This window comes from Ranitomeya imitator, chromosome 4 (genome assembly GCF_032444005.1).
Source record: "Ranitomeya imitator isolate aRanImi1 chromosome 4, aRanImi1.pri, whole genome shotgun sequence".
NCBI classification, from domain to species: Eukaryota; Metazoa; Chordata; class Amphibia; order Anura; family Dendrobatidae; genus Ranitomeya; species Ranitomeya imitator.
Genome location: NC_091285.1, coordinates 646,067,391 through 646,085,669, shown reverse-complemented (window position 1 = coordinate 646,085,669; position 18,279 = coordinate 646,067,391). Strand labels below are relative to the sequence as shown.

At 44.5% G+C, this 18,279-nt stretch overlaps 1 protein-coding gene across 2 annotated transcripts in view; it reads left to right on the top strand.

The window, feature by feature from the left end:
- The window catches only part of BMP1 (bone morphogenetic protein 1), a 132,472-nt gene extending 117,692 nt beyond the window's left edge, over positions 1-14,780 (top strand). Inside the window, exons 16-20 of one of the 2 annotated variants that reach the window (XR_011320860.1) lie at positions 1,548-2,370; positions 3,494-3,621; positions 4,849-5,062; positions 5,543-5,793; positions 13,996-14,780. Coding sequence is in view for 1 of the 2 variants with exons in the window: in XM_069766991.1 (XP_069623092.1) it covers positions 2,245-2,370; positions 3,494-3,621; positions 4,849-5,062; positions 5,543-5,793; positions 13,996-14,130 (854 nt within the window). In the remaining variant the exon portion in view is untranslated. The remainder of the gene's footprint in view (positions 1-1,547; positions 2,371-3,493; positions 3,622-4,848; positions 5,063-5,542; positions 5,794-13,995) is intronic. The other variant, XM_069766991.1, reaches the window with a different exon arrangement.
- The last annotated feature ends 3,499 nt before the right edge of the window (positions 14,781-18,279 follow it).

Sequence of the window (18,279 nt, the reverse complement as noted above, 5' to 3'; positions counted from 1 at the left end):
TTAGTCTTGCCACCTTAACCCACAGGCCAGACATGTGAAAAATACAGAAGCTTATAGGCACATGCAGCGCACAACTAGTACTTGTCTGAAATTCCTGCAGCTCGTTTAATGTTGCTGTAGCCTTCTATACCAATTTTCTTCTTTCATTTCTTTTAATTTTTTGGGGACATCCAATTCTAGGTAATGTCACTGTTGTCATATTTAGTCCACTTCATTGTATTCATTGTATTCCATGATCTGACTTTCAACAATGTTATCCCTTTGCTGTGTTGTAAGCTGTTTATGGCTTTTGCTCTAAAAACCACTAATAAAATGTCAGAATCCTTGTAAATGATGGTGGCTGCGCATGGACTACTGTGTAACATGAGTGTAAATGGGATTGCCTAATTCTGAGCACAACCACCTCTCCAATTAAAAGAGGGTGTTCACACTTTTGCAACCACATTTTCAGTTTATTTTTAATTATTTTAGTTTGTTTCTCAATGGATTTGTACAGATTATTGTGCAAATTGCCTCTTCAGAGAGGAAGAGGACTTGAATTTCACAGAGAAGCATTGCATGGCGAATAAGCCTCCTTACCTTGGCATGCCAAAGCCGGTATGTCACTCTCCACAGGTAGAAATGTTACCCCTTAGACTACAGATTATTGATGACATTAGGGCCGGGATCACACATACGGGAGATACGGCCGAGTCTCGCAGGTGAAAACCCTCCTCTGGCGCCGGCACTCAGGAGCGGAGCGTGCAGCCGCACAGCAACACATGGAGCTGCACGTTCCGCTCTTGAGTGCCGGCACCAGAACAGGGTTTTCACCTGCGAGACTCGGCCGTATCTCGCGTATGTGTGATCCCGGCCTAAAGGTGGAAAATTTAGATTTTTTTTTTTTCTTGGTGTGACTTTTTTGACATCTGGCATTTTGAAAGGGGAGCGTAGACTTTATTTTATTTTTTTTTTCCCCCTGTATCTACGGTAGATCTTCAGTTTCGATGAATTCTATATCAAGCCCTTGGTATACACGAAACCAGATGGGGTATGCCTGAGACTATATGATCCACACTCTGTATATTATTGAGATGGGGGAAGGGTATTGAGGGGGTCTATGGAGTAGCTGTGCCCGCTCCCTTTTATACAGCTGCATGCAGCGCTTGGCATCTAAGCGGCATGACGCGCTCGCCCTGCACGATAATAATCCTTCAGCTTCCAGCTCTGTATAGAGGATCAGAACAAGGAAACGATTGCCCCGTCCCCGTCTCCTTCCTTTGATCCTATCCCCTTACTTGTCTCATGTCCTCTTCCCGCTCCTCCTCCCCTCCCCCGTACGCTGTGTTATAGGTCTGTACACATGCCCCCCACTTTCCGCATTTTGCTTATTTTTGCTTTGTCCCTGATGTTCGTACATTCACTCTCTCCTCTTTCCCCTTTGTGTTCTTTTACTACGCTGCTATCCTCTACTTCTTCTGCTTTTCTTCCTCTTCCTCACCCCCCATCTTTTATTTTTTATTTTTTTTTTCTTCCGCTCTCCTTCTCCCCTCCCTCTCTCATTACAGAGAAGAAGAACAAACAGAAGTTATTACAGCTCCAAAAAATGAAACAGCAGCCGCAGCAGGCTTTACCCCGGAAGCGCCCCCGAATGAAAACCAGGACGTCGAAAAAGAATCGCTCCCCTTAACGAAAGTCCCCAACCTCTTACCCCCTCCCCCCTCTGTATACGTCATTCTCCCTTACCTCTGTACCCCTTCACTGCCCACCACCCCATTATACATTGCTGCCAAATTTTGACATTTGAGAAGTCTGGGGCCCCGCCATTCTTTTAGAGACTTTTGGGATTGGTTGGAACTCTATTTCGGCAAATAACTGTTACATGGATCATTTTTATTATTATTTTAGTAAATAAATATCTATTTTTATTGTTTTTTTTTTTTTTTTTTAACAAGTATCAGTATGTTCGTTTCTACTGAGGGAGGGTAATTGGGGAACGTCGCTCCTCGGGGGCGGGGAATCGGTAAGGTGATAACTGAGTTGGAGTGATCCCCACTGACTGTTTCCCTTCATTGACCCCCTCTCCCACTACATGAAGCCACTTCTCTGGTCCTAGCTGGTGCCCCCCTCTGTGCTTCTCAGGTAATGCAGTGCCGGTATCGGGGGTGGGGGACGTGCCGAGCTTTCCTACCTCTCCCCCCTCTCTCTCCTTTTCGTCACTCGATCATTCGCTGCAGTGATCCATTCCTTGTCCTTGTGTTACAGATAAAGATGAATGCTCTCGGGATAACGGGGGCTGTCAGCACGACTGCGTCAACACCCAGGGCAGCTATATCTGCAGCTGTCGGAGTGGATTCACCCTACATGAGAACAAGCATGACTGCAAAGAGGGTAATCTATAAGAAAAATAAAAAGCGCATCTACTGAAGGGGTGCAGCGCATCTCATCATGATTCGTATTCATGCCTGATATCCGAGCAAATCTAAATAGGTTTATAATTCTGTGTTAATAAACCTTTTATGTCAAGGGGTTTGGTATTCCTGACACAGAGCTCCAAATTCCCTACAGTACACACATAGATTTTAAAATATATATATATATATATATATATATATATATATATATATATATATATATATATATATACATATATATACATATATATATACATATATATATATATATATATATATATATATATATATATATATATATTTATATATATATATATATTTATTTATTTATTTATAATCTCCACTAGGGGGAGCTTGCTGCATACAACTGAATACAATGTGTAACAGTTTGCAGTAAGCGCCATCTAGTGGTAGCTGAATGTGGCTGCTGCTTGGTATTTGATTCTTAATAGTACAATTTTACTGATGAAACTAGTGATTTGACTGTACAGGTTCTTGTACAAGAAGAAAAACTACCTATTTTGGAGTAATCTGTGCCAGCGCTAAGCAAATAAGCTTAAACTTTTTCAAATTATTTTTATTATTATTTTTTAATTATAGTTTTATAAACAGTTTGGTTTTTTTAATAAAAAAAAAAAAAAAATATATATATATATATATATATATATATATATATATATATATATATATATATATATATATATATATATATATATATATATATATTTGTTTTTTTTTTATTAAGAAAAAACAACAAAAAACATAGTTTACAAACCTATAGGTATAAAATGAAAGAACTATACTGCAATGTAATGCTAAAATCATGGTCTCCTATGGAGGCTTCACTGGCGTACTACCATGGCATCCATGAGTGGCCTTCAGCAGACTCCCGACAGTCGAAAGTGGACATTTAATTGAACACTTTATTTTTATTTTTTTTAATCCGTGGAAATACAATGGTGGATGGAACCTATTATGTTGCTATGATCAGGACCTGCACAAGGGCGGACTTCTGTATTTTCTGCTTATATAATAAAGGGAGGGTGTTCTTAGGGGTTGATGAGACCCTTTTATAGATATTGTTAATGTCTTCCTTTCAGCGGGCTGTAACCACAATGTGACCGCCAGTAATCAGAACATCACCAGCCCCAACTGGCCCGACACCTACCCCAACAAGAAGGTGTGCACCTGGCTTGTGACCGCCACCCCAGGACACCGAGTGAAACTGGTAAGCCACAGTCTCCCCAGACCTATGGTGTTCACAGGCGTACAATTATTTCTCCTCGGTCATCAAACGAATTGTTATAATCTACTCATATTATACTGTATATTAATGGGAACCCTAAATAAATATTGTTTATGAACAACCGTAATACCCTCCTGTGGCCTAAACTGCCTGTGCGTCTAATACTGCCATAGTGTCTGCAGGAATTACACTACATAGTGCACTTACTAATTGTGACTTCGATATAGGGTCACTCACTGGGCCTGAAAGTTAATGCCTCCAAAAATTAACACATAGGATTTGTTACTAAAAATATTGCCTCCCAGAAAGAGACTCCTAAAGGGCGGGTGGCGCGCTGGCCTAAAGGGCGGGTGGCGCGCTGGCCTAAAGGGCGGGTGGCGCGCTGGCCTAAAGGGCGGGTGGCGCGCTGGCCTAAAGGGCGGGTGGCGCGCTGGCCTAAAGGGCGGGTGGCGCGCTGGCCTAAAGGGCGGGTGGCGCGCTGGCCTAAAGGGCGGGTGGCGCGCTGGCCTAAAGGGCGGGTGGCGCGCTGGCCTAAAGGGCGGGTGGCGCGCTGGCCTAAAGGGCGGGTGGCACGGATCACCTTGTTAGTGCTTCCAATAGACAGTGCCTCATATTGTGCCCCTAAAAAATTAGTGCCTTCAAAAAATAATTCCTTGTTATAAAAGTATCCTCAAAATGTGGTGTGACTTGGATGGTGCCGCCAAAAGAAGGTATGATGGTGCCACTCGGTTAGTATTCCCAATAGATAGCGCAGACCTCTTCTAACATTTTGCAGTCTGATGTTGGTTGGCAAAAGGGCGAAGGGAGCCAAAGATACATGACAGAATGCACAAGAGACCATGGATGCCCGGGGAATGGGGTTGGGACTTCCTGGACCATCTGGAGGGGATTTTTAGAACAGTTGGTTTGTGAACTGAAGGCTGAACCTGTTGAGTCCTATAGTTCTGTCTCACAGTGACTCCCAAATATTTTATTTTTTTTACACCAAATACATGGAAATCGTTTATTAAATAGAAAAGACTAAACTCTTCCTGAAAAGACCCAAAATACCAAACCTGATGTCCTATGTATATTAATGGAGTTGTCTGGTTTACGTCCAAAGTTTTTCCTACTTTTCTAAAATGGAAAGAACGTGACTATAGAGAAGTTATGGATGTAAATTAGAAGCTTCTTGTTTTCTCAGTAGTCACTCAATGTTCCCCCTGACAGGTGATGAAGGAGCTGGAGATGGAGTCCCACCAGGAATGTATGTATGACCACATTGAAGTTTACTCTGGTGTGAATGCTCAGGCTCCGGTCCTAAGACGTCTCTGCGGCAGTAAGGTCCCCGATCCGCTGGTCGCTCCTGGAAGCCACATGTTTCTCAAATTCGTTTCTGACAATTCCGTACAGAAAAGGGGATTTGTGGCCGAGGTGACAACTGGTAAGAAGCATCCCAGGTCCTCCATTAAAACTTGTCTCCAACGTTCTCATGAACTCAAACTATGACCTGAATATTTTTGATGGTTCCTTCCCTTTGTGTTCGGTCTGCTGTGGAGGAGGGCGGAGCCTTTCTAATATGATGTCAGAGGCCTAAGCCAATTGGATGTCTACCATTCTGGCTCCACCTCCTTCATGTGTTTTCATTATATAAGAAGCTGCAGCTACATCTCCTCCCTCTCCCTCTGTTCTACATATTGTGTTACCCAAGAATTTTTTTCATCCCCGAGGGGTAGACTTTCACATAATAGTCTCCCCTGCTCGTTCTGAAAGTAAGCAGTGCCAGTAATTTGCCTGGTTGCTTATACTCGATGCTAATATTGCCTAAGCCTAAATTAGTGGTCTCGTGAGACGGTTCTCGTGAGACGGTGACATTACGTGATGGGATTGATTAGAAATGGATTCTTTTCTTTTTCCTCCTTAGAGTGCGGAGGGACGTTACTGGCAGAAGTTCGCACCAAGGAACTATACTCCCATTTTAAATTTGGGGATGACGTGCATCCACCGGCCACAGAATGCACGTGGCACCTGCAATCCGAGGGAAACTATGGGGTGGAGCTGGTGTTCCAGAGCTTTGAGCTGGAGGAGGAGCAGGACTGTGGCTACGACTACATAGAGATATACGATGGGCCTACGGAGACCTCCCCCAGGATGGGGAGATACTGCGGGTCAGGGGTATGTACACCAGTGTGGCTGCATTATGTATGCGTGTGCGTTTTTAACATTTGATTTTCACGGTCCGGCGCCATTTTAAAGTTGACACAAGTTTAATAAAGTTTCTGGTTCTTTAAATCGATGGCTTGTTCTTAGGATAGACCACTGGTATTAGATTAGTGGGGGTCCCACCGGTCAGATGTTTCAAGGGGTGACCTTAGGCATAGCAACTAAAAACTTATAATAACTCTTTATAAGGGACAAATAAAAAATCTAATTATCTCCAAATCCTTTGTGGTTAGATGCAGCCAGTTGTTCCCTGTTATCAGCCACTTCAGGCTGGAAATATTTTTCTCCTTGACGTGAGAATTCTGAACTTCCTGTAACTGGGGGTGGCCACATTTGGAAACTTTTTTTTTTTTTTTTTTTTTATGTACAATCATGTATTTGTCTTCGTATCATATATGTAATTGGGTTTCAGTTAGAATTTTGCATAATTTCCTTCTATAACCCCCATCTGGCACTGCCTAATGCTGGCTGCAGAATGAGTTAGGCTACTTTCACACTAGCGTTAACTGCAATGCGTCGTCAATACAAGTCTATGGGGAAAAAACGCATCCTGCAAAAGTGCTTGCAGGATGCGTTTTTCCCCATAGACTTGTATTGACGACGCATTGCGACGGATTGCCACACGTCGCATCTGTCGTGCGACGGATGCGTCGTGCTTTGGCGGACCGTCGGGAGCAAAAAACGCTACATGTAACGTTTTTTGCTCCTGACGGACCGCTTTTTCCGACCGCGCATGCGCGGCCGGAACTCCGCCCCCACCTCCCCACACCTCACAATGGGGCAGCGGATGCGCCGGAGAAATGCATCCACTGCCTCCGTTGTGCAGTGCGTTAAACACTAGCGTCGGAATCTCTGCCCGACGCATTGCGACGGGGAGATTCCGACGCTAGTGTGAAAGTAGCCTGCTGAAAATCCATCAGTGAGCCTATTCTGTCTGCCAGGGAGTATGTAACCTTCATCTGTCTGAGCACTTCTCAGCTGATTTATGAAGACCACAGACCACATCGAAGTTGAATGTGCAGGGAAAAAGCCTGGGAAAAATCAAAATACTAATTTTTTTTTTTTTTTTTTATGAAACCCAATTGCAAAAATGAATTTTTATCTCCAAATGCATGCCTTTAAGTAATAAAAAAAAAAAAAGTGGATAACCCCTTTGAAGAGTGAAGACTCGAAAAATAATTTCATTTGAGTGAAAGTTCTACAAATCGCACCAAATTCATACAAAATGGATGGCATATTGTACGACACTCTTTTGCACCCCAAAAATGGTTCACGCGGTCAGTAAACTTGGAACTTTTTAAAGGGGTTGGGCTACAAGTCTGCAGTCATACCAATCTGCAGTTACAAAGAGTATCCTCCCAGTGCTATGAGAAGTCTCCGGTGCAATTTGCATACTTCCGGCCACATTCCAACTAGACTTGTCCAGCCTCGCCTAATACCTTGCATTGAGCGAGGCTGTGAATGTCTAGTAGGCATGTGACTGCATGGATGTTAATCACATACATGTGGCCACGCTTCTGGCGTCGGAGAATCCTCATGGCACGCAGTATGCGCAATGTGAGGATTCACATACAGTGACTGCAAACTTCTACCCCAAGGGCGAGCAAACCCCTTTAACTGCGCAAAATGCACCAGAATTCTGTGTACACATTGTGCCAATCTCCTTAATTGTTTTTAATCACAGAAAAAATATCCAAATACTTGAGTACAGGTAATAAAGGGTAACGTGCTGTGAGAATGTGGAATAATTGTAATCCTCCGTGTATAATGGGCCCGGATCATCCATCGTGGTCATTCCTCTGCCCGCTGAATCCTCCATGTGTGGCCCTCTGCAGGAAATCGGAATGGGAAAAAAAAAAAAAAAGCCATAAAGGCTCCTTCTGCCCGCGCTCAGTACTTTCTTACGCTACGACTACTGGGTAAACCATGTAGGTGGCCCATCGGAAATGATGACCCGCCACCGGAGGGCTGTGATCCTCGGGTAATTCCTCCATTCAGTACGAGCAGTCATTTGGGGTCCGGTGGACGGTGACCGCCTCTGTGCCCGCTGTGGTCGTTTCCATGCAGAGAATGAATGGCTGCGGGTCTGGAGCTTTCAGGAAATGATTCAGCCGCTTTCTATAGAAGAGGACAGCTGGATGTCCAGCCACCGTGTAATGATCGTCGAAATATTGCTGTAGACACAGGAATTTCCTCCATCTACATGGTGTTTCTGAAGATAAATCCATTGTAGATCCAGATAAAAGACTACATAGGGGCATTTAATTAATTAATTTATTTTTTAAAAACCTGTAGCGTCACCATTTTATTTAATAACCACCTTGTGTTATGTCGGCAAGAGCTATGCAGTTCTACATCCGAAACATACCTCGATCTTTGGTTTCAAGTTCTGGTCCTGGTGACCACACTACGAATTTGTGCCCAACATAAAGCAGCGTAATTAGGGCTGTGTGAAGGGGGCTGGCTGATTCCAGTAGCCAAGCCAGCCCCCTTCTCTCACATGTGATGCATATACAGAGGAAGATGCTGTTTTAGCTACTGGAATGAGTAGTCAGCCAGTCCCATTTATCCAGCTCTAAGGGGTCTGGCTGTTTGCTAATTACACTAGCAAAGACAGCCCCTGTTTTGGAAGAGGCTTTCTTAGCTATTGCGATGAGCAGTCAGCCAGCCCCATAAATCCAGCATTGATAATGCTACTCGAAGAGGACTGGCCACCTGCTCATTAGTGGCTAAGCCAGCTCCATTTTCTTTCACAGCTCAGGCATATACAGAGAGGGAAGAGGCTGGCTTAGCTACTGGAATGTGCAGTCAGCCAGCTCCCTTTATCCAGCACTAATCATGCTGCTCTAAGGGGACTGGCTGTTTGCTCATTAGAGTGGCTAAGTCCACTCCATTTTCTTTTATAGCCCAGGCATGTACATAGGAGGAAGTTGGCTTAGCTACTGAAAACAGAATTGAGCCAGCCCCCTTCATCCGCCACTCATTATAACTACAGTATCAAACACAAAACAGCAGCCAGCTATAAAGAATTAAAGTGCGTTTCCACACGGCAATTTCTGTTGCAGTCCTCCACGGTAGAAATGGTGCAGGACGATCCACATCAGTAATACCTGTGAATAGCATTCTGTATAGAAGCGTCAGTCTAATATAATGTCTACTGGCAGAGGGAATCCCGCTGCGAATATCCCTGAGACAGTAGTGACGCTGCTGAGCCACACATTTCACACTCTGCACACCAAACTCTGACATCCACAGCATAAAGTGAGATGGAGGACATAGCCACAGTGTAAGCGTGAGCTTCCTCCACACTGGTACTGCAAAAAAGAGGAGATATTTCAGATGAGAAAGCCACTGTGTCTGCGTCTCAGGACTGTGACCTTACAAGAGTATGTCATCAAAAAGTCACCGATTATTTCAATCAGGTTTTTATGGTACATTTATTTTTAAACTGTGTTTTATTTATTTGTTTGTTTGTTTTATTTTCATTATGATCTATACTAAAGTGAGTGTCAGAAATTGTGAAAATTTCACACTGACCAGTAGGCCTAATACTAGACTCCAATGTCCTCTTCTATGTAAAAGACTCCGTCAGCAGTCTCATTATCATGACACAGGATTACAGTGAACGATAACACCTCTATATACAGTAGATAACACAGGATCCACCAATCACAATAGGTGATGTCACAGCTCACCTCCTCCTCCTCCTGTACAATGACGGATAACACCTCTATATACAGTAGATAACACAGGATCCACCATTCACAATAGGTGATGTCAAAGCTCACTTCCTCCTCCTGTGCAATGACTGATAACACCTCTATATACAGTAGATCAGTGATTTTCAACCTTTTTTGAGCCGCGGCACACTTTTTATTATTTAAAAAATCCCGAGGCACACCACCAACCAAAATGGCACAAAATGGTGCGTCCAGGTTTGAGATGAAAGTCTGCAGTCATTCTATGTGACTGCAGGCTTCTGAATTTTCACAGCGCAAGCACTGCACACTTTTAGGATTCTCCCTTGCCGGTGGCCAGAGTGGACGGTCATGACAGCACAAGTATGTGATTTGGATACTTCTGGCCACATTCTAACTAGACGTGTCCGGCCTCAGTCAATTCATTTTCATTGAATGAGGCCACACATGTCTAGTCAGCACGTGACCGCATGTATGTAAATCACCAACATCAGAGAATTATGATAGCAGTGCGCACTGTGAGAATTCAGAAGTCTGCAGTCACATAGTATGACTGCAGACTCATCACAACCTTGGACATCCCCTTTAATGTTCCTAACATAAATAAAAATATGAGAATTAGTATCACAAAAAAACACATTTACATCCAGGTACCTGATAGATGACGTTGTTTGTGGAGTCGCCTCTTTCTTTTCATCTTCACCTTGTCCAGATGCCATGATGACTCTTCTCATCCACCGGCAGAGCTCGTTTCTGCAGACTTCCATCTTCTCCTGTCTTCTGCAGCACATCCCGACACAACACCCTTAAAGATAGCAGTGTTATTATAATGCTCCGGAATAACAATATCTGCCCTAGGCTGAGCCCCTGAGTAAATAATTGCCCCTCACTTTATTCCCAGCACATAATATGACCCTCACTGTCCCTCTTATGGTACATGCCATCCACACTGCCCTCTCTCTCTTTTCCATACTTCACACTGCCTTCTCATACGGTGTCCCTCATAGAGAGCCCAGTCTCTCTACTGTGCCCCTTCATTACACTCCTCCTACTTGGCATACTGTCTCCTCCTGGCTGTTACCCTCACACTACTCAGTATCTATTCTGTGTCCACTCACACTTTCATCCCCCCATACTGTCTGCACACATTTCTAATAGCCTCCTCATGTACATCCCCCCCCCCCTGCTAACATACCCCTTTGCTCTCTCCATATTTCCTCCTCACACATTCCCCCCTCACACATTCCCCCGACTCCCCATACTGTCCTCACATCCCATCACCGTTGCTCCCAATACTGTCACCACACATTTTTCCCCTCGCTACTGTGTCCACCCCCATCTCCCCACTCACCCCCACAGAATATATCCACTCCCCTTCCGATATAATAAATCCATCCCCTTCCACACAGAATAAATGCACCCTGCCCCACACATGCTAAATAAATTCCAGCCCCCCCACGTACACACTGAATAAATCCCCCCCCACAACCACTGAATAAATCCCCCCCACACACACACTGAATAAACCCCCCACACACACACTGAATAAATCCCCCCCCACACTTAATAAATCCCCCCACACACTTAATAAATCCCCCCACACACACTGAATATCCCCAACACACTTAATAAATCCCCCCCACACACTGAATAAATCCCCCCCCTGAATAAATCCCCCCCCCCCACACACTGATTAAATCGTGACTCCCCCAAACACTGAATAAATATTCCCCATAAACCCGCCCCACGCTGAATCTTCGGTGTCTTCAGCTCCACAACTACAGGAGCACTTACCACCAAGTCTCTTCTTTCTCCTGCGCGCCGGATAGTGACGTCAGCAGCGTGATCACATGACTTGATCACACTGCTGGCGTCGCTCTGACCCAGCGGTCAGAGCCTCAATTGTACTTGCAGCTGGTAGATGTCTGCGAGTACAATTGATCTCCGGGAGCCGGCGCGCTGCAGCTTCTCTGTGCCGGCTGTCAGCTTGACAGTCGGCACAGAGAACAGCTGACTCTCAGTGCGGGGGCTGCAGAATGCAGCCGCCGGGGGAGACACTTTGGACCGCCGCATTAGGCGGCGGCGTTCCCCGCGGCACGCCCGACCATGTGTCGCGGCACTAGTGTGCCGCGGAACACTGGTTGAAAATCACTGCCGTAGATAACACAGGATCCACCATTCACAGTAGGTGATGTCACAGCTCACCTCCTCCTCCTGTACAATGACTGATAACACCTCTATCTATCTATCTATCTATCTATCTATCTATCTATCTATCTATCTATCTATCTATATAGTAGATATCACAGGATCCACCATTCACAATAGGTGATGTCACAGCTCACCTCCTCCTCCTGTACAATGACTGATAACACCTCTATATACAGTAGATAACACAGGATCCACCATTCACAATAGGTGATGTCACAGCTCACCTCCTCCTCCTGTACAATGACTGATAACACCTCTATATACAGTAGATAATACAGGATACACCATTGACGATTTTGCAAGTTTTTCCATCTACAAAGAATGGAGGTCTGTAATTTTTATCGTAGGTACACTTAACCTGTGAGAGACAGAACCTAAGAATAAAAAACAGAAAATCATATTGTACGATTTTTACACAATTAATTTGCATTTTATTTCATGGAATAAGTATTTGATAAAGTAAAGAAACAGAACTTAATATTTGGTACAGAAACCTTTGTCTGCAATTAGAGGTCAGCGAATTCCTATAGTTCTTGACCGAGCTTGCACACACGGCAGCAGGGATTTTGGCCCCCTCCTCCATACAGATCTTCTCAAGATCTTTCCAGTTTCGGGGCTGTCACTGAGTAACATGGAATTTCAGCTCCCTCCAAAGATTCTCTATTGGGTTCAGGTCTGGAGACTGGCTAGGCCACTCCAGGACCTTGAAATGCTTCTTACAGAGCCACACCTTAGTTTTCCTGCCTGTGTGTTTCGGGTCATTGTCATGCCTGAAGACCCAACCACGACCCATCTCCAATTCTCTTACTGAGGGAAGGAGATTGTTGGCCAAAATCTCACGATACATGACCCCATCCACCCTCCCTTCAATATGTTGCAGTCATCCTATCCCCTTTGCAGAAAAGCACTCCCAAAGTATGATGTTTCCCCCACCATGCTTCATGGCTGGGACTGTGTTCTTGGGGCTGTACTCATCCTCCTTCCTCTAAACATGGTGAATGGAGTTGATACCAAAAAGTTCTATTTTGGTCTCATCTGACCACATGACCTTCTCACATGCCTCCTCTGGATCATATAGTTGGTGATTGGTGAACTTAAAACAGGCCTGGACATGTTCTGGTGTGAGCAGGGGGACCTTGTGAGCCCGGCAGGATTGTAATCCATGACATTGAAGTTTATTAGTAACAGTAATGTTTGACAATGTGGTCCCAGCTCTCTTCAGGTTATTGACCAGGTTCTCCTGTGTAGTTCTGTGCTGATTCCTGACCTTTCTCAGAATCCTCCTTACCCCACGATGCGAGTTCCTGCATGGAGCCCCAGACTGAAGAAGATTGACAGTCATCTTGTGTTTCTTCCATTTTATAGTTATTGTGCCAACAGTTGTTGCCTTCTCACCAAGCTGCTTGCCTATTCTCCTGTAGCCCAACCCAGCCTTGTGTAGGTCTATAATTTTGTCCCTGGCGTCCTTAGGCAGCTCTTTGGTCAAGGCCATGGTGGAGAGGTTGGCGTGTGATTTATTGTGTGTAGACATGTGTTTTTTGGCAGGTAACGGGATCAAACAAGTGCAATTAATACAGGTAATGAGTGCAGAGTAGGAGGGCATCTTAAAGAAAAAATTAACAGGTCTGTGAGATCCAGAATTCTTGCTGGTGGGTCGATGATCAAATACTTATTCCATGTAGCATAATGCAAATTAATTATGTAAAAATCATACATTGTGATTTTCTTGATTTTAATTTATTTTGTTTTAGTTGGTCTCTCTCAGGTGAAGTGTACCTACGATAAAAATTACAGACCTCTCCATTCTTTGTAGGTGGGAAAACTTGCAAGATCGGCAGCGTATCAAATACTTATTTCCCCACTGTATACTCCTGATGATTAAAGGCCCCAGTACAACCCAGGGATGAAAATAATGGAGGTGTCCTCGAAATTTGTCTTCCACTTCGCTTGTGGGTTCATTGTTTTCTCCCGACACGATTATTCCGGAAAAGGAGCAGGCTGCTGGAGGTCATGAATAAACCCAGGATCTGGGGCCTGTGGTTTTTTTGTGCGTCCTTTGTGACGAGCCCCTTTTACGGTGTCAAAGCTCCCGTTGCTTTTATTATGTTCCTGTCTCCTCAATGGATAGACTACTCGCGTGTTTCACTTTTTTGTTGAATTTGTCCCCATTGATGGCTCTGGATTATTCTTAATCTGTAAAGCTTGATCACCTGTTTTGTTTTGTTTTTTCCTGTTTTCCCCGCAGCCCCCAGAGGAAATTTATTCATCCGGCGACTCGCTGACAATCAGGTTCCACTCGGACGACTCAATTAACAAGAAGGGATTTCACATTCGATACACCAGCACTAAATTCCAAGACACTCTCCAAGCCCGCAAGTGAAATCCCACCAACTCCGTCCTCTGCCTCATTGGATCTGGGACTAAGTCCTTCTTCAGGGTTGAAACCTGAGCTGCGGGACCCTCCAAAAAAAATCTGATCTGTGGATGTAAGGTTGCAAGCCACGCCAAATGGGATCATGGACTAGATGAGCCTCAGGGATATCCACGGGCACAGACTCATGTCGGCAGAAGAAAATAGACTATTTCCATATATATATATATTTACACACTCTATTCCATTTGTACATGCGTATACACACATGACATGCACGCTGCCTAAAACGTGGGTGCTGTGCTGAGTGCTAAGGGGAGGTGGATGGGGGTCCGACGTTATCCTGTGAATTTTGCTTCCTAGGTCTTTAGTCAATTTCTCTATGGAAGTTCCGCCCCCTCCCCCTTTTCCTTTTTTTTTTGTATTGACCCCCTTCTCTAAATTTTATTCTGCCCCTTTTGGGGGGCTCATATTCTTAGCTTTTGTAAAGGCTCCCCCCTTATTTTATAGGCATCCCCTTGCTTCATCCTATCTTGAAAAGACTAGAATTTTGTACTCGCTGAGCCATGTACGCAAGTTCCGGACCTGTAGCACTCAGCAAGGGCGTCTGCCATGAATGTGTGTAAGCTATGGACTCATTAAAGATGGTCGCCACTGTGGTTCGACGTTTTGGACTTTCTTCTCTGTTCATGGTGATAATGGGATTTTAATGAAAATGTACAACGGGAACAACCATTAAATAGGAATGCACATGTGTGGTGGATGCCGGAGTGTTGTACCCTGCAGTGAGAGCGTGTTCTTATACATGGGAGTATGGATATATACAGCTGCAATCAAAATGACTCCTACCCCCACTGCAAAGTTGGTTTATTAGCAAAATGTACAAACTTTCTGCTGTCTGCAATAAACCAATCACACAGGAGCCATGTAAATATCACAACTAATAAGTGATTTTTCCAAATTCAACACAAAATGCCTTTGCCTTTTAGTAAAAGTTATTTACCCCTTCATAAGGGTCTCGAGTACTTAGTAGAGCACCCCTGGCTGTTACGACCTGATGAAAATTTGATGTATAGCCAGACAGCAGCTTCTTGCAGCGTTTCGGAGTTATCTTGGCCTGTTTCTTATGGACAGGTGCCTCCAGGTTACTGATATACTTGGGTTTCCTGACGCACCTGCCTCTTTCACGTCCCACCAAAGATTTTCTATAGGGTTCAAGTCGGGTGATTTTGATGGTCACTCCACAATCATAAAGGATTTCTTCAGAGACCAAGCCTTGGTGGACTTGGAGGTATGTTGAAAAGTACAATGATGTCCAACTTTAGTTTCTTCACAGAAGGAGGGTGTTATCGGCTAGCATCTTCAAGCCACCGTCGTGCTTCACTGTAGGCATCACCCAGCCACCCCCATGTTTCACTGTAGAGGTCACTGAGCCACCGCCATGCTTCATTATAAATATCACCCAGCCACTGCCATGCTTCACTGTAGGCATCACAAAGCCACCCCCATGCTTGACTGTAGGCATCACCCAACCACTGCCATGCTTGACTGTAGGCATCAACTGTAGGCATCACCCAGCCACTGCCATGCTTGACTGTAGGCATCACTATAAAGATTTAGATAATTTGTACAGGGTTTCCAAAAGTAAAAATCATGTAAGTAACCACATATTCTTTATTATTAAAATCAACGGCAAACCATGCCACCAACCGTGACCAAAAAAAAACAAAAGCAAAAACAAGTGTTCAACCCAATTAAAAACTATGGGTGATACTAGTAGTCCCTGGATAGGAGCCTAGATGCGCCCTACCTGCCAGCGGAGGTTGGCACCCTAGGGGGGAACGTTATGGCGCCCCCGCTCCACGATGACTAGCCCTAGGGGCCCTGATAAACCCTGCAGACACTAATGAGACCCTCTACCCACAGACTAAAGGACCTCTACCGCTAGACAAGAAAAAGCTAACCTAGGGAACAACTAGCACCCAGAATAAACATAAAAACAATATGAACACATAACGGGCAATATCCGGTGTCATGGATAGTAGCTCTCAGCAGAACATGGTAACCACTCAAATAGTTGGTATCAAATATAAATTCTCCCTATACACGGGGTTATATACATCCCCAGGGATTTTATCTCTTGTGCCTTGGACCCTTACAATCAGGGGTCTATTTAGACTTTCAAGAAGACACACTTGATGATTCAGACACCGGGTATACGGAGCGCCATAGGCAGTGATACCAGGGTACAGACCATACTCGTATAGCACGAGCTTGATATAAAGGTCATACACCTACCACAATTTGTTTCACTGCAAGTACACCCGATACTCCATCTGTCTATACACACCGGTGATGATACCTCCTATCTTAAAGCCATAAAGCGTGGGAACCATTGATACTCATCTGCATTTCAAGGAGTACTGCACACCATCTGCCCTTCCACTGTTAGCGCCTCAACGCGTTTCGCCTACTCAGGCTCATCAGGAGGCCTGATGTACTGATGATCTGTGTCACAAACAATAGCTATTGTTGGAGCTATTGTTTGTGACACAGATCATCAGTACATCAGGCCTCCTGATGAGCCTGAGTAGGCGAAACGCGTTGAGGCGCTAACAGTGGAAGGGCAGATGGTGTGCAGTACTCCTTGAAATGCAGATGAGTATCAATGGTTCCCACGCTTTATGGCTTTAAGATAGGAGGTATCATCACCGGTGTGTATAGACAGATGGAGTATCGGGTGTACTTGCAGTGAAACAAATTGTGGTAGGTGTATGACCTTTATATCAAACTCGTGCTATACGAGTATGGTCTGTACCCTGGTATCACTGCCTATGGCGCTCCGTATACCCGGTGTCTGAATCATCAAGTGTGTCTTCTTGAAAGTCTAAATAGACCCCGGATTGTAAGGGTCCAAGGCACAAGAGATAAAATCCCTGGGGATGTATATAACCCCGTGTATAGGGAGAATTTATATTTGATACCAACTATTTGAGTGGTTACCATGTTCTGCTGAGAGCTACTATCCATGACACCGGATATTGCCCGTTATGTGTTCATATTGTTTTTATGTTTATTTTGGGTGCTAGTTGTTCCCTAGGTTAGCTTTTTCTTGTCTAGCGGTAGAGGTCCTTTAGTCTGTGGGTAGAGGGTCTCATTAGTGTCTGCAGGGTTTATCAGGGCCCCTAGGGCTAGTCATCGTGGAGCGGGGGCGCCATAACGTTCCCCCCTAGGGTGCCAACCTCCGCTGGCAGGTAGGGCGCATCTAGGCTCCTATCCAGGGACTACTAGTATCACCCATAGTTTTTAATTGGGTTGAACACTTGTTTTTGCTTTTGGTTTTTTTTGGTCACGGTTGGTGGCATGGTTTGCCGTTGATTTTAATAATAAAGAATATGTGGTTACTTACATGATTTTTACTGTAGGCATCACCCAGCCACTGCCATGCTTGACTGTAGGCATCACCCAGCTACTGCCATGCTTGACTGTAGGCATCACCTAGCCACTGCCATGCTTGACTGTAGGCATCACCCAGCCAGTGCCATGCTCCACTGTAGGCATTATCCAGCCACTGGCATTCTTCATTCTATGCAGAGTGTTCTTTAAAGTGTATTCTTGCCTTTTTTTTTCATCCCGACATAGCACTGGCCCAAAGGCAAAAAAAAAGCACTTCTTGCTATGTTTTATAGCTCCACAGACCAGAATTACTAAACGTCTGTGGCTTATTTATATGGTTTTGACAATATTAAAGCCAACTGCTTTTTCTGGTCTTGGATGAGAAGAGGTGTAATTCTTGGAGTTAGGACACGGAGGCCTTCAGAGTTTAGTGTGTCTTACTGTACAAACTGAAACCTCAGTGCCTGCTGCCCTCAAATCCTACAGCAGGTCTTTTGCAGTCACTCGAGGGTATTTGACCACCTGCCACTTCAGGAATCTGGTGGCAGTTTCGTCTTTTGGCTACATTCAGGTAGTGTAGCCGGTGTTCCTATAACTTTGGTCTTATGAACTCCACTTCGATCTGTATGCCTAGAAACATTTAGTGCGCGTTTATCTAATTGTATCCTTGTCCTTGTTTGGGCAAGGCAATAATCTCTTTTCTTAAATGTTTATACAATTCTCTTGACATCCCAAAAATATTACTGAACTAGAGGCCCCTGC